Consider the following 13,995-nt stretch of genomic DNA (forward strand, 5'->3'; position numbering starts at 1 on the left):
GGCATTAAGCAAAGTGAAATAAGACAGAAAAAGACAAACACCATATGATCTCACTTATATGCAGATTCTAAAAAACAAAACAAACAAAAAAACGAAGCTTATTAAGACAGAGAACAGACTGATAGTTGTCAGGGGGTTAGAGGTGGGAGACACTTGGAGGAGATCAAAAAGTACAAACTTCCAACTATAAAATAAATAAGCCATGAGTATGTAACGTACAGCATGGTAACTAGTTAATAATAGTGCATTGCGTATCTGAAAGTTGCTAAGAGAGTAGATCTTGAAAGTCCTCATCATGAGAAAAGAAAATCTGTAACTATGTATGGTGATGGATGTTAACTAGACTTGCTGTGGTGATCATTTCATAGTGCATACAAACATTGAACCATGATGCACAGATGAGAAATATGTCAATTATACCTCATTAAGAATGCTAATGTCACTCACTTTACTTTCTCATTTCAAGACTAAAACAACAAAATCTATAGGTAATATTTGTTTTTTATACGTATTACTCATGTGGCTGGCACATAAATGTTAGTTATTATTCTTATTATTACTAACTCAAATAAGTACATTAAATGCTGTGATTTCTAAGAGCTGTAATGTTACTATCTGAATTATCAAATGTCTTACTACTTCCCTCAAAATATAAAAGATATGAGAAGTGACTGGGGGAGTATGAAAAAAGCATACTCTAACATACAACAGAAGGCTTTTATTCAATGTGACAGATACTAATGATCAGTGTTATGGACTGAATTGTGTGCCTCAAAATTCGTATGTTGAAGTCCTAACCCCCAATATTTCTGTACTTGGACATAGGACCTTAAAGGAGGTGAATGAAGTTAAATGAGGCCATCACTGTGGGGTGGCAATCCAATAGCACCGATGTCCTTATAAGAGGAAGAAACATCAGCAGTGTGTATGTACAGAGGACACAAAGAGAAGGCGGCTGTCTACAAGCTAGGAAGAGAGGTCTCATCAGAAACCACACCTGCTGGCTTTGGACTTCTAGCCTCCAGAACTGTGAGAAAACCAAGTTCTTTTATTTAAGCCACTCTGTCTGCAGTATTCTGTTATGGCAGGCTGAGTAGACTACAGTTAATTTAAAAAGTCAGTAAAAGCAGGAAAAAATTAAAATGCTTTGTTAATATATTAAACATCTTATTTCAACTTAAAAAACTGTATATTCAGGGACTTCCCTGGTGGTCCAGTGGTTAAGACTACGCTTCCACTGCAGGGGGCGTGGGTTCAATCCCTGGTCGGGGAACTAAGATTCCACATGCCACGTTATCAATCTTTTGATACAGAATTAAGACCTGCAAAGATGTCCAGTTTTGGCTTCTGTAAAATGAAGCAAGAACTTAGACTCTTACAAAGCAGCCTCAGTACAGAAACCTGGATTGCAGTAACTTTTTTCCAACCTGTTATAGTTATCTCAACCATTTCCAATACAAGACTCTAAATTTTTCAGCAATTCACTTTGTCCTATCTTTCTAAAGCATTCATATTTGTTTCTACAGAAATGACTTTATTCGTCCATTCACATTATTTCACTGGTCTAACTAGTATTTAGATTATATAAATGACATAGCAAATATAACTGGCATAAACAGCTCACAGGAAAAACACAAGTGACTCACAATAGACAATTCATCTGTAAGTACAGAAGTGTACAGATATAGTAGAGACCAAGCAACTCACTAGCTCAAAGTATCTGACCTATTCTAGGCATCATGCATTGTGTTTTAGAGCAGGAATAGCCAATACTGGTTAATCAACTGAGTTTGAAATGAGGTTAGTTAAGAGGGCTTCTATGGTACAGTTCTCCCTGGCATCCACAGGAGATTGGTTCCAGGACCCACTGTGGATACCAAAATTGTCAGACGCTCAAGTCTGAGAGTCGGGTCTCGGCATCCACGGGTTCCGCACGCTCAGTTTCAACCAACTGTGGATTGTGTACCACATTTAGGATGAGCAGTTTGGCTGAATCTGTGGATGTGGAACCCTCGGAGAGGGAGGGCTTACTGCATATCCAAATAAATGGTGGCCATTTAAAATGATCACTTTGGAAGGCTGTGTCACTGTGTCAAACAATTTGAAAACTCCTCTTTTGGAATTTCTGAAAACTGCTTATGTTTTAAACGTTTAATGGTAAACTGTCATCCTTGGAATGAGATTTGACTTCCAAAAAACATTAAGTGATCTGTCTGGTATAAAATGTGAGCAGCGAAGTCCAGGAACATAATTTGAAGAAAAGCAAGGTGCACTATAAAGTAAAATAACTGTTTAATATATTTCTTCTTTAAATGTAAATCTAAAAGTTTTAAGAACATGCTGAATAATTATGACATAAGTATATTGAGTACAAGATGCCACTCCAAGAATATCTGTTATTTGCATATAAACTTCTAGTATTTGTTTAAAATGACTATCAGACATTCATTTTAATTACATCACATATACCTTTACATAGGTATGTATGTGTGTACACACATACATACACATATACGTAAGAGTGGACACCAATCAACTTTATACACACCCACACACACACACATACGTATATGTATATATACACATAGCTTAGCCTTCAGAAATGCCCTGATACTGGAGCCCAATTATTGAGGAAATTTTGTCACATTGAAGATTCTGAACCTTACTCTGTTATAAAAATGAGTCACGAAAATTTTTGCATCAAGAAGTGACTTAATGAATGCAGTGTTTTAGGAAGATTTATTTAACATGTAAGAACCAGAGGTGTGCAAAATGGAAGGAGAAAAGTAATTTAGGAGATTATCAGCATAAACCAGTTATATGGTAATAAGGGTCTAAATTAGAGACAGACAGGAAATGGGAATTAAAAGGACAAAAACAAGAAATATGTAAAATAATATATGCAAAAGGGACTGTACAAACATTAGTTTTTATTACTGTGAAAGAACCCATAAGCTGTGAAGTAGATGAAAAATATCAAATGCAGAGTAAGGATGAGTAAGACAAAATCCTCAGGCAGTAACACCCTGTTCTTTTCCGCTTGCCCTACAAATCCAAAACAAAGATGGGGCTTACTCAAATTTCTAGTGAATATGGAAGAGCTTTTTTTGTTTTTGTTTTTGTTTTTTTTTTGCGGTACGCAGGCCTCTAGCTGTTGTGGCCTCTCCCGTTGAGGAGCACAGGCTCCGGACGCACAGGCTCAGCAGCCATGGCTCACGGGCCCAGCCGCTCTGCGGCATGTGGGATCTTCCTGGACCGGGGCACGAACCCGTGTCCCCTGCATCAGCAGGCGGACTCTCAACCACTGCACCACCAGGGAAGCCCCTGGAAGAGCTTTCGTTGTCAATCAAGATAAGTACAGCCCAACAAGCATTCTGTAGATTTAATTAAGCTCCAGTATGAGGTATTATTCATATCAATTCTGATCTGGATATGAAGTAACAGGTGTTTTGTTCTTTCTTCTCAAGCTTAAATGAATTATGTGTGGGGGAGAAAGTGAAAGAAAAAGAGAGAGAGAACATGTGTTGGACCCTAACAGATGGCGGCAAATTACTTTCTCCTTTATACAAAGTGACATTTTCTCTTCAGTATAGTCTGCAATCAAGTAGGTTCTGCTTTTGGGGAGAAACGGTAACTAGTACATTGCTAATTAGACAATGGTGGGTTTTTTTTGTTTTTTTGGTTTTTTTTTTGCAGTACTCGGGCTTCTTACCACTGTGGCCTCTCCCGTTGCGGGGCACAGGCTCCGGATGCAGAGGCCCATCGGCCATGGCTCACGGGCCCAGGCGCTCCACGGCATGTGGGATCTTCCCGGACCGGGGCACGAACCCGCGTCCCCTGCATTGGCAGGCGGACTCTCAACCACTGCGCCACCAGGGAAGCCCGACAATGGTTGTTTAATTAAGAGTGCTCTGTTTTATAACTGAGTTAGCCCAAGAATGTCAAATAAGCCTGAAAAGTAAAGGTCAACTTTTATTTCTAGTCTTCAACTTCTATATTCTACTCCTACCCTCTGACCTCCACCAAAGGCCACAAACCTGCTCAACTTTTACCTCTTCCTGAACTTGTCAATAATTTAAAAAAAAATCAAGGACTAACATTTCCAAACTTCATTAGAGGAAAACTAGAAAAATCTACTTTTAATTCTTCCAGAATTTATCTGAAAAACACTAGGATAACTTACCTCAAATCCCTTCACCTTTTCCATCGTTATCAAGCGCCTTGATGTGCGACCGGAAAGCTTCTGCTCACAGTTGCTGATGAGTTTCAAGCAAGGGTGCCAGGGTACCATCTCTTCAGTGTATCTGAAGAAAGAGCAGCTGACTGTTAGGGACACTCACGTGTGCACCCCGCAAAGGATCATCATGGGGGTTATCCACTGTGGTATGGGACGTCCTCCCACTACATGCTGTACCATTTTATTTCACATACGCTAATTGTCCATATAATCCATAAACAATCTGCATTTATAAAAAGCAAAGTATTTAACATAACCACATCCAAAGAAAGTAGTTTAATTTTTTTACCTGTATAATGAGGATGAGAGAGAACACAGGTATGTTTTATTGAAGAATGCCAAGCATTTAAACCACAAAAATACAAGATGACAATTCTACCCTAAAGGATCCCATGAGAGCACGTAAGACAGACAGAAATACATTCCATAACAACCCGCTAACATTCATGAGGGACTGATTCAACTGGGGATGTTTATAAATTCCCAAAGTAAAGTCCACTACAGCATATACCCCTTTAAAATGAAATGTCCCTGCAAAATTTTTTATGACATCTTGAGACCTCTATTAACCTTGTTATATAAGATTATTCAGATAAACTACCACTAAACTAAACACTACAGATGACATCAATCCTCTGCCATGAAATAAAACCAAAGTTATGATAAAGAGCAGTGGTGCTTGCTGCTGTACAGCACATGTACTTAGTGAATGAAGATGACGACACCTAGAAAGCAGGACAGTCAGGGTGCAGTAGTTCAGAACTTCATGTCTGACAGGTTGTTGGCACTAATCTTGGTAGAAGAAACAGGTACCAAATGTGGGGGAAACAGTTATGGAGCAGAATTCAGAAGAACAGCAGGAGAGAGGGCTCACTAGGTAGGGGCACCTTTAAGAACACTGTGATTGCCAGTTTTTATTTTTCCTTTGCAAACCTTCATATGTTTCTAGATAAACAGCCTGCAAACATTTCTTATATGGGAAATCTTAAAGCTCTGATCCAAAATAGGAAAGGTGCTGATCAGCGCTTCCTGTAAAGGACCACCATCCGACCAGCCAATTCTAATGCATCAACACTGTCTTCCCCACCACTCGTTCACTGATTTCTCTAGGTCCCTGTGACCTTCAACAAGCTCTTCCTCATTACCTTGACCACATGCTCAAAACTTTCATCACCCACTTACCAAGCAACATTCATAATGCACTTCACTTCATTATCAGTAGAAGGAATTCTCTTGAAATCATTCTCGGCCTCCCTCCTTAGGGCTTTCCAACAAATAATGGCCATTTCAGATTTCATCTCACCTAATAATTCTCTAATGCTCACTATACAGTCAGAAATGTTGTGCTCCTGTAACATTAAGTTGATGTCAAATTTGGAGTCTTCACACAATGCATTCTACACCATAGCTGACAGACTTAAGTAATGGTAACAAAGAGAAGATATAGTTTTGACCTTAGGCTTGCAAACATCAGGGTTTAGAAATGTCTGAAATTGTCAAATTTAGTAATGTACCCTTTTTTAAAGGAAAAAAATCTTATTTCTTGGCAAAAGAAAAGGTATTTTTATTAAATTTTATTTATATACCTTTTATTGACAAGGTATTTTTATTAAAATGTTTCTTAAATGTATACAAAGATAAATTCCTCATGCTTATATAATTTATATAATTATAAAACCCAAAACAAATTTATAAATTAAATCAAAGCACAAAACAAATACAATTTTAATTAATATCTATGACATGAATAATGCTAAACTGGTGAAACTAAGTCATTGGCATTTGGCTTAACAGCAGAAAAACATTTACATGTTCTAGATTATTTTTTTACTTGATCTTTGAGTTTAAGCATGAAAGGACATCATTTAGGTCATCATTATCATTAACAAACTTGTTTTTAACCACTACTCTATTATATGAATGAGCCAATCAATTTAACAGTGTACTCCCAAAATATCACACTAAAAAATAAAAAACGGCAGTGAAAAATTATTTACTATATATTTACTAACATATTTCATACTAATGGACTGTTTGCAATCTGTTAAGTAGAAGCTATAAATCTGTACTATGCCTAGACTCTTAGGATAGTATGGTATCTTATCTTAATTCCCTGTTTTTAGTACTATTCGCCTATAATCTAAGCATCTATTTAAAATCTAAATCAGCCAGAATAGGTAAATCCACAGAGATAGGTAAGTGGTTGCTAGGGACAAGAGCAGTAGTGACTGCTTATGCATACAGGGTTTCTTTTTGGGATAATAAAAAAGTTCTAGAGGGCTTCCCTGATGGCGCAGTGGTTACGAATCCACCTGCCAATGCAGGGGACACAGGTTCAAGCCCTAGTCCGGGAAGATCCCACATGCCACGGAGCAACTAAGCCCATGCGCCACAATTACTGAGCCTGCACTCTAGAGCCCACGAGCCACGACTACTGAGCCCGCGCACCACAACTACTGAAGCCCGCACGCCTAGAGCCCATGCTCTGCAACAAAGAAGCCCATGCACCGCAACGAAGAGTAGCCCCCACTCGTTGCAACTAGAGAAAGTCCACGTGCAGCAATGAAGACCCGACGCAGCCAAAAATAAATAAATAAAATAAATTTATTTTTAAAAATGTTCTAGAATTAGACAGTGGGGATGGCTGCATAACTTTGAGGTTATACTAAAAACCATGGAGTTGTACACTTTAAAAGGGTGACTTTCATGGTATACAAATTATATTTCAACCTTTTTTAAAAGAGAAAAAAAAAAAAGGTGTATAGGTCCCTAGCTTTTCCATCAATCAATTTTGACAGCCATTTATTTTCCTGTGAATCTTCATGACTCAAGCTAACTACTTCCAAATGTCATTAGAGTTTCACTTCCCATTTGAGAGATGGATTTTGTGCTGATTGGAGCACTTACTGAAAACAATTTAAAAGAATCACTTTTCTCTGTTTCCTGTATGAAAGATGAAAAACAACATGTTCTGTTCTGTTTTGTGTGGCTCTGAGCCACCACAAAATTCATTTTATCACAATTAAAATTTATCTCCAGATCTTACTTGGAGTACTTTATTAGACTTCTTCACTTTGTCATCATTTTTATCACAAGCACTAGCAGTTGGATTTCTAGTAAAGGACATCCTTCACAAAGAAACACAGTTTCTAATCACTTCAAGAGCATTAACTGTGTCTAAATGACAATTAGAAAACAACACATAGGGATATGTGGAACTTGGGCAAAAAGCTACACTCACTCAACACCTTAGCAACTCCTACAATATCAAATACACGAGTTGAATGTATGCCCTGCCCAAATGAATGTTACACAGACCTTCAGGGTCATTTGAAAATAGTTGAAATTGCGAATAATAAATTCACAAATACCAAAAGTCAAGAATAATTTTATGTGGTAAGTCTCTATGAGTAATAAGAGTAAACTACTAGGAGAGCACATATGAAGGATTGATGAATTCTGCTTAGGTTTCAGAAAGTGTCACAGAGGTGGTAACAATTAAGCCAGGCCTTGAAAGATGACTAGAATTTTACAGCTGAGGAAAGAAGAAACAGTATATCAAGCAATGGGTACAGAATAAATAAAGGTTGAAGGACATAACCTATACAGAGTGTCTTGATGCTGGCCAAAAATACAATATATTAGAATGGGGAGAATCTGGACTAGAGGAAACAGAAGTTTGTTGAGTAGCAGTTTCTTCACTACAATTTAAATTACTAAATAGTGAGAAAATCCTTTTTCAATCATCAGTTCTGACAATTCTTCACAAATAACTAAGCTGTTAGGTAGTATTTTGTTTTTATTGTCTTATACATTTCAAAATGTCTTGGGTTTACAAAAAATAAAATGTTCTGGGTTTAATGAATAATACCTTAACTTGATTATAATGTGCAAGTCTTATTTTTAAACTTCAGTCTTATAACAGGATTTGGCTGAGTAAATTAATTCAATAGTAGGACTAAAAGCCTACATTCACTATGCCAAAAATACAAAAGTTTTCAAATTAAGCTGTGCTAAGGTACAATTTTAAAATGAATTCTTTATTCTTAGTTTAATAAAAAGCTATATATGCAATACAACATAACCAAACGAATTCTAAATTGTTTAATTCAGAAGCAAGAACATTATTTCAAACTTTTACAGATGACTTTAGTTTTAAGTTCATCTAATACTGTGTTATTTTAAAAAGAGTAAATACTTCGGATTATGTTTACTGCAAAAGTGAAAATAGTTTATTCCCTAATATAAACTCAAGACAAACTAAGTTCATTAATAAGATCACTTTGAGTTAAGGGGAGGAGAAGGCACAACAGAAGTCTAGTTATGAACATCAGAAGACCTGACAAATAAGTCAGGGAAGTAAATGCCATAGTAGTCTTTCCATGTGTGTCCTAGCCTGGATGAAATTTGTCCTTTGATAAAACATCTAAGGTTGAAAAAAAAAAAAAAAAAGTGACAAAAACATGCCTCCTTTTTTTACTTCTAAAGAATCCCTTTGGTTATATGGACTTGGAAATTTCCCCTTGTCGAAAATTATTAAAAGAGAAGTCACTGAAGAAATACCCAGTGGCTTAAGGTCTTCAGAAATACTAAAATAGTTGAAAGTGCCTCCAGTTTGACTTTTTATAAAAAAGAAATAAAAGAATTACAGAAGATATTCATAACCACATTTAATTTCAATTATAATTAAATAATAAACTATAAAATAGTGGAAAGTCAGAAATGCCAGAATATAAGAAACACACAAAAACTAATGAGGATATTTCAAAAGGACAGAGGAGCCACCTCAGAGGGACTCCTGCTGATCATAGATCTGGGACAATTTGAACAACAAAATAATGATAGTAATAAATTATAACCCAATGAATAATATAGGAATCTATGACTCCATACCAGTATAAATTAATAAATTAATGGGAGGGAAGGGAAAACTAATCCTTATAGTCAAATGCCAACTTAAAATGCAGAAGGAATGATGGAATAGAAAAGTCACCATTATGGTGGTTGTCAACAATAGAACTGTCAATGTGAGTAGTCACCTGATGAAGAACAAGATATTGGTGTAATCTTGTGATACCTCCCCCTGGGAAATACTAATCGAGAAGAACATGATAACTCACAGCGGAGAAACCTGACAGAGAACAACATGACCAGATGATCAAGTTTAAGACCTCCAGTAGAGGTTGGCTCTGTGTGCCCCATAATGCAGTGCACTAAGAGCACAGTATCATTTTTGTGGTATTTCTACCAAGAGCATTGCCTGAGTCTGGTCAAGGAAGAAACATCAGATGGACCGGGTTAGGGGTCAACCTTCACAATATAAGCCCTGTACTCTATAAAACTGTTAAGGACACAAAAGATAAGGAAAGATTGAGGAAATATTCCAGACTGGAGGAGAATGACATGATGGGACAATGCAGTACATTTTCCCAGAAGAGACTGCAATCAGTAATATCTGACTGGGGTCCATGATCTGGAGAGCAGCACTATCAATGCTGACTTCCAGACTTCAGGGGTTGATGGTGACTTGACAACAATGCTCTTGCTTCTGAGAAATGCAATGAAATACGCAGGGGTCATGGGGCATCATATCTGCAACTTCTCAAATAGTTCCAAAAATGATTAATGATAATGGGCATGTGATTAATGTAATGGGTAAGGAAAGCGGGGGTAGAGGAGGTGTATGTTAATAGTTGGAAAATTTGGATGGGGGAGAGATGGGAGTTTTTTGCATTTGAAACTTTTCTGTAAATTTGAAATTTATTTCAAATAAATTTTTTAAAATTCCAGTTCTGAAAACTTGAATTAAAAGAAAAAGACAAGTTAGTTTGCTGCTGGAGTTCAGCTTGTCTAAGGCAGAAACCACTTTTGAATAAAAATAAACAAATATGCTCTTCTCTGAAAATATATTTTTTTCTCTGAAAATATTAATAAAACACCATCTATCACTTCACATACCAGACACCTGAGATCTTGGCAAGATGTTGAATTATGTGAACAGCACTAGGAATAACGAAAACAATAAACTAGCTGGCTTTTAACTTTAGACAAGTCATTTCACTCCTTGGAATTAATTTCTCTTACTTCCAAAATTAAGAAATAATTAATTTCTTAACAGAACATAAGCGCTGTGTTAAGGGGTATGGGTATGAATGTGTACAGTCTTATTAGCTGATAAACAAGATGCAAAACTAAAGTTAGGTCACGGCTTCCCTGAGGGTGCAGTGGTTAAGAATCCACCTGCCGATGCAGGGAACACAGGTTCAAGCCCCAGTCCAGGAAGATCCCACATGCCATGGAGTAACTAAGCCCCTGGGCCACAACCACTGAGCCTGTGCTCTAGAGCCCGTGAGCCACAACTACTGAAGCCTGTGTGCCTAGAGCCCGTGCACTGCAACGAAGAGAGTAGCCCCTGCTCGCCTCAACTAGAGGACGCCCGTGCACAGCAACAAAGACCCAATGCAGCCAATAAATAAATAAATAAATAAATTTATTTTAAAATAAAAAAATAAAGTTAGGTCATGGTAGCTCCCAATGAAACATTTATAAAAGAAACAACAAAAAAGCATAGCTTCCAACAGCTGAGGGACCATCAACCATTATGAAAAGACAAACAAGAAAACACTGGTCTAAATGCTTTTTGTACAATTACGTAAATATAGAAGTTAAAATAATTTCTAAAAAAGATATCTATAGCATATTGAACAAACAGCCAAATTTTCAGCTTGACACTGCCTTTCAAATCTAAAGATCCTGTTTTGTCAACACATCTTGTCTTTCATTGTTGGTGTACACAGCTCTGTTTATAATTAATAACTACTGAATAATAAAACCCAAACCAATAATGTTGAACATAATCAGGGCTTTAAATATATGCATAGCTCTTAGTTTGTTTGGTCTTAGCTTTTAAAAAAGATTTTACTGCACTTATGGTGATCATAAGAGCCAATATATATTCAAGCTAACTAGCAGTAGATAGATGAATCACTCAGCTAAGTTGTTAAAATTTATCTAAGTTTATGGCCTGGCCAAAGAGCTATTGAACACACAGGCGCTGAGCTAAGTATGATATACAACAGGGGCAAACTTTTGCTCTTACAGGCCAGATAGTAAATATTTTAGCCTTTGTGGACCACATGTGTTTCTGACACATATTCTTCTTTGTTGTTTTTTTCTTTTCTAATAACCCTTTAAATAGGTAAAAGCCAGTCTTAGCTCAAGTGCCTTACAAAAACAGGCTGAAAACCATATCAGGCTCACAGGCTGTGGTTTGCCAACCCCTGATGTAAAATAAAAAGTTCAAAGCAATTCAATCAATAAGAAGAAGGGGCCTGTTTTATGCAGCGTGTTGGTAAATGAAGGCCATCATACACATTAAACACATTTACCCTGAATATGATTAGAGACAGGGAAAAAAAAGTATGCTAGATATACAAACACCATAAGAAAAAGTAAAATTATTTAATATTTTAAATAATTAAAAAAGTATTTAATATTACATACTCTGGTGTGTACACTGGTAACCAATAGACTAGTCTTCCACCTAATACGAGGGTTTCAGCAGCAAAGTTTAACAGGTCAAAAAACATATCACTCAGATGATAACTCAAGGAAACAGGAACGTGGGTTTCTGGACTAGACAAAGAAAACGAAATTTCAAAATCAGTGAAAAACTTAAAAACCAGTGAAAAACTTTAAGACTATTAAACTAAGTTAATTAAAAAAAAGCAACATGCTTCTTCCCAAAGTAGTAACATACCATATTTAACTTTTACTTACCATTTTTCTATCCCCTTTGGTATTTCCTTCTGTGAACCTGTTCTTCTTGTAGACTCTCTAATACCATATGGAGCTAGACAGAAAACAGAGGTAACACGGATAGTCAAAAGTCACCTAATCACCACTGCAAAGCAGACGGACATCATGTGCCTCCAGATGTGACACCCTGAGAAGGACACATCACCTATGCAATATTCCAGCTGAGAATGCATAACAAGAGGGACATTCTATTTAAAACACTGGGAGGGCAGGCAAACAGGTGACTGTATTCTTCAAAATGAGAAAGGTTGTGAAAATGTTACAAACTAAAGGAGGGCTAAAAGATATGACTACTAAAGGCAATACCTGACACTAGGCTAGATACTGCACTTCAGGGAAAAACATGCTATAAAGGATATTACTGGGTCAATTGACAAAACTGGATGAGAAGCTACAGATTAAAGAATTAGCGATTCACTGAAACTGGTAACTGTACTTCGGCTATCTAAGAGACTATCCCTATTCTTAGGAAATATACACTGAAGTATGGGGGTGGGTGAAGGGCCATGATGTATACAACTTACTCTCAGTTGATCAGGAAAAAAATTACGTATTTTTATAAATACACATAGAGAGTGAGAGCAAATAATAAAGTAGATTATTAATAAAAAGTCACTCAATTTTCAAAAGTATATTCATACTGATATTCATACTTGCTAATTTTTCTTTTGTTAGATTTGAAAATATCTAAGTTACCAAAGAACTGAAAAGATCTGAGATGGAAGGGTTGAGATACTGTATGCCACTATATAATATAGATTTACTGCCAAATACTATAGAAAAGGTAGATTTATTCTTAGATAGGATGCCTGAAAAGCCCAAGAACTCACATGGCATGAGAAAACAAGTTCTCATGCACATTCTTGAAGCTCAGTGGGTTCACAAGCACAGTGGGTCACACCCAAATTTCTTTTAATTCTATAAAGGAGATGCCAGTTACAACAGGCACAACAACAAAAAAAAAACCATAAAAGCTTACACAGAGAGAAATGGGAGATATCTGAAACTTTCTTCTTCAAATCTGATACCATAATTGCAAAAGACATTTTGGCTCCAGTTGCTACACTAATAACCAATTACGGTCAAATATAAAACAAATATAAAAACAAATTTATGTCTTAAAAAATAAGCCGAAGAGAAAAAGGGATGACAAGTTAATACATATAGTTTAAAAAATCAAAACCACTTAGTTAAACTGGTGTCCTGCCCTACATTCATAATTTTTTCCTTCTCACTATGTGAAGAAGTCAGGGGTGAGGGGAATACGAATACAAGTTGGCTTTTTTTCTTGTAATGATCAATTTTGTACTTTAAATGTAAATGACTTTAGGAACCTAATCCTACTCCTACTTTTGTATAAAAATAAACTTACGATCAGTGATGACTGCATCAAAGTATGTGCCCTTCCTCCAAGAAGGTTTAGATGCATCTGAAACCAGGACATCAAGGTAATACTTCTCTAAACCATACTGACGAAGATTTGCCCTAATGTTTTCATCTGGTCCTCTCCATTTCTGGTTTTTCCTACTAGCCTTTCCTGAAGGGAAAGAAAAAGGAAGACAGAACTAACAAACAACATTCTTACCTCGTCATTTAGCTAAAAGTAACGTTTAACTTATCTAAACCTATATTTAATCAAATAAAACTTGCTTTCATTTCAAATCTTATTTATACAAGGAACATTTTTATTTTAACTTATTGTAAAAAATATTTCAAAAAGTAAACTGTACTGATGTCTAACTATCCTTTCACATAAAACTGCCTTAAAACACTCATTCAATAATTAATGCATTCAAAGCATACTAATAAAGATACAGAGTTAGACAGAACATGGTCCCTTTCCTCTAGCAGTATAGAAATACTGATGAATTAGATAGATGGAACAGAAATGAAGAGAGCTAACTTGGGAAATGCAGGAGCTGTGACCATGGACAGAGGAG

At 36.4% G+C, this 13,995-nt stretch overlaps 1 protein-coding gene across 1 annotated transcript in view; it reads right to left on the reverse strand.

The window, feature by feature from the left end:
• Positions 1 to 13,995, reverse strand: part of TRMT11 (tRNA methyltransferase 11) — a 64,230-nt gene that overhangs the window by 16,891 nt on the left and 33,344 nt on the right. The window contains exons 9-12 of the mRNA XM_007447969.1: positions 13,428 to 13,592; positions 12,017 to 12,089; positions 11,741 to 11,872; positions 4,184 to 4,304 (exon numbers count right to left, since the gene is read on the reverse strand). Coding sequence (XP_007448031.1) covers positions 4,184 to 4,304; positions 11,741 to 11,872; positions 12,017 to 12,089; positions 13,428 to 13,592 — 491 coding nt within the window. The remainder of the gene's footprint in view (positions 1 to 4,183; positions 4,305 to 11,740; positions 11,873 to 12,016; positions 12,090 to 13,427; positions 13,593 to 13,995) is intronic.

Source organism: Lipotes vexillifer, unplaced genomic scaffold (assembly GCF_000442215.2).
Source record: "Lipotes vexillifer unplaced genomic scaffold, Lipotes_vexillifer_v1.1 scaffold756, whole genome shotgun sequence".
Classification (NCBI taxonomy): domain Eukaryota; kingdom Metazoa; phylum Chordata; class Mammalia; order Artiodactyla; family Lipotidae; genus Lipotes; species Lipotes vexillifer.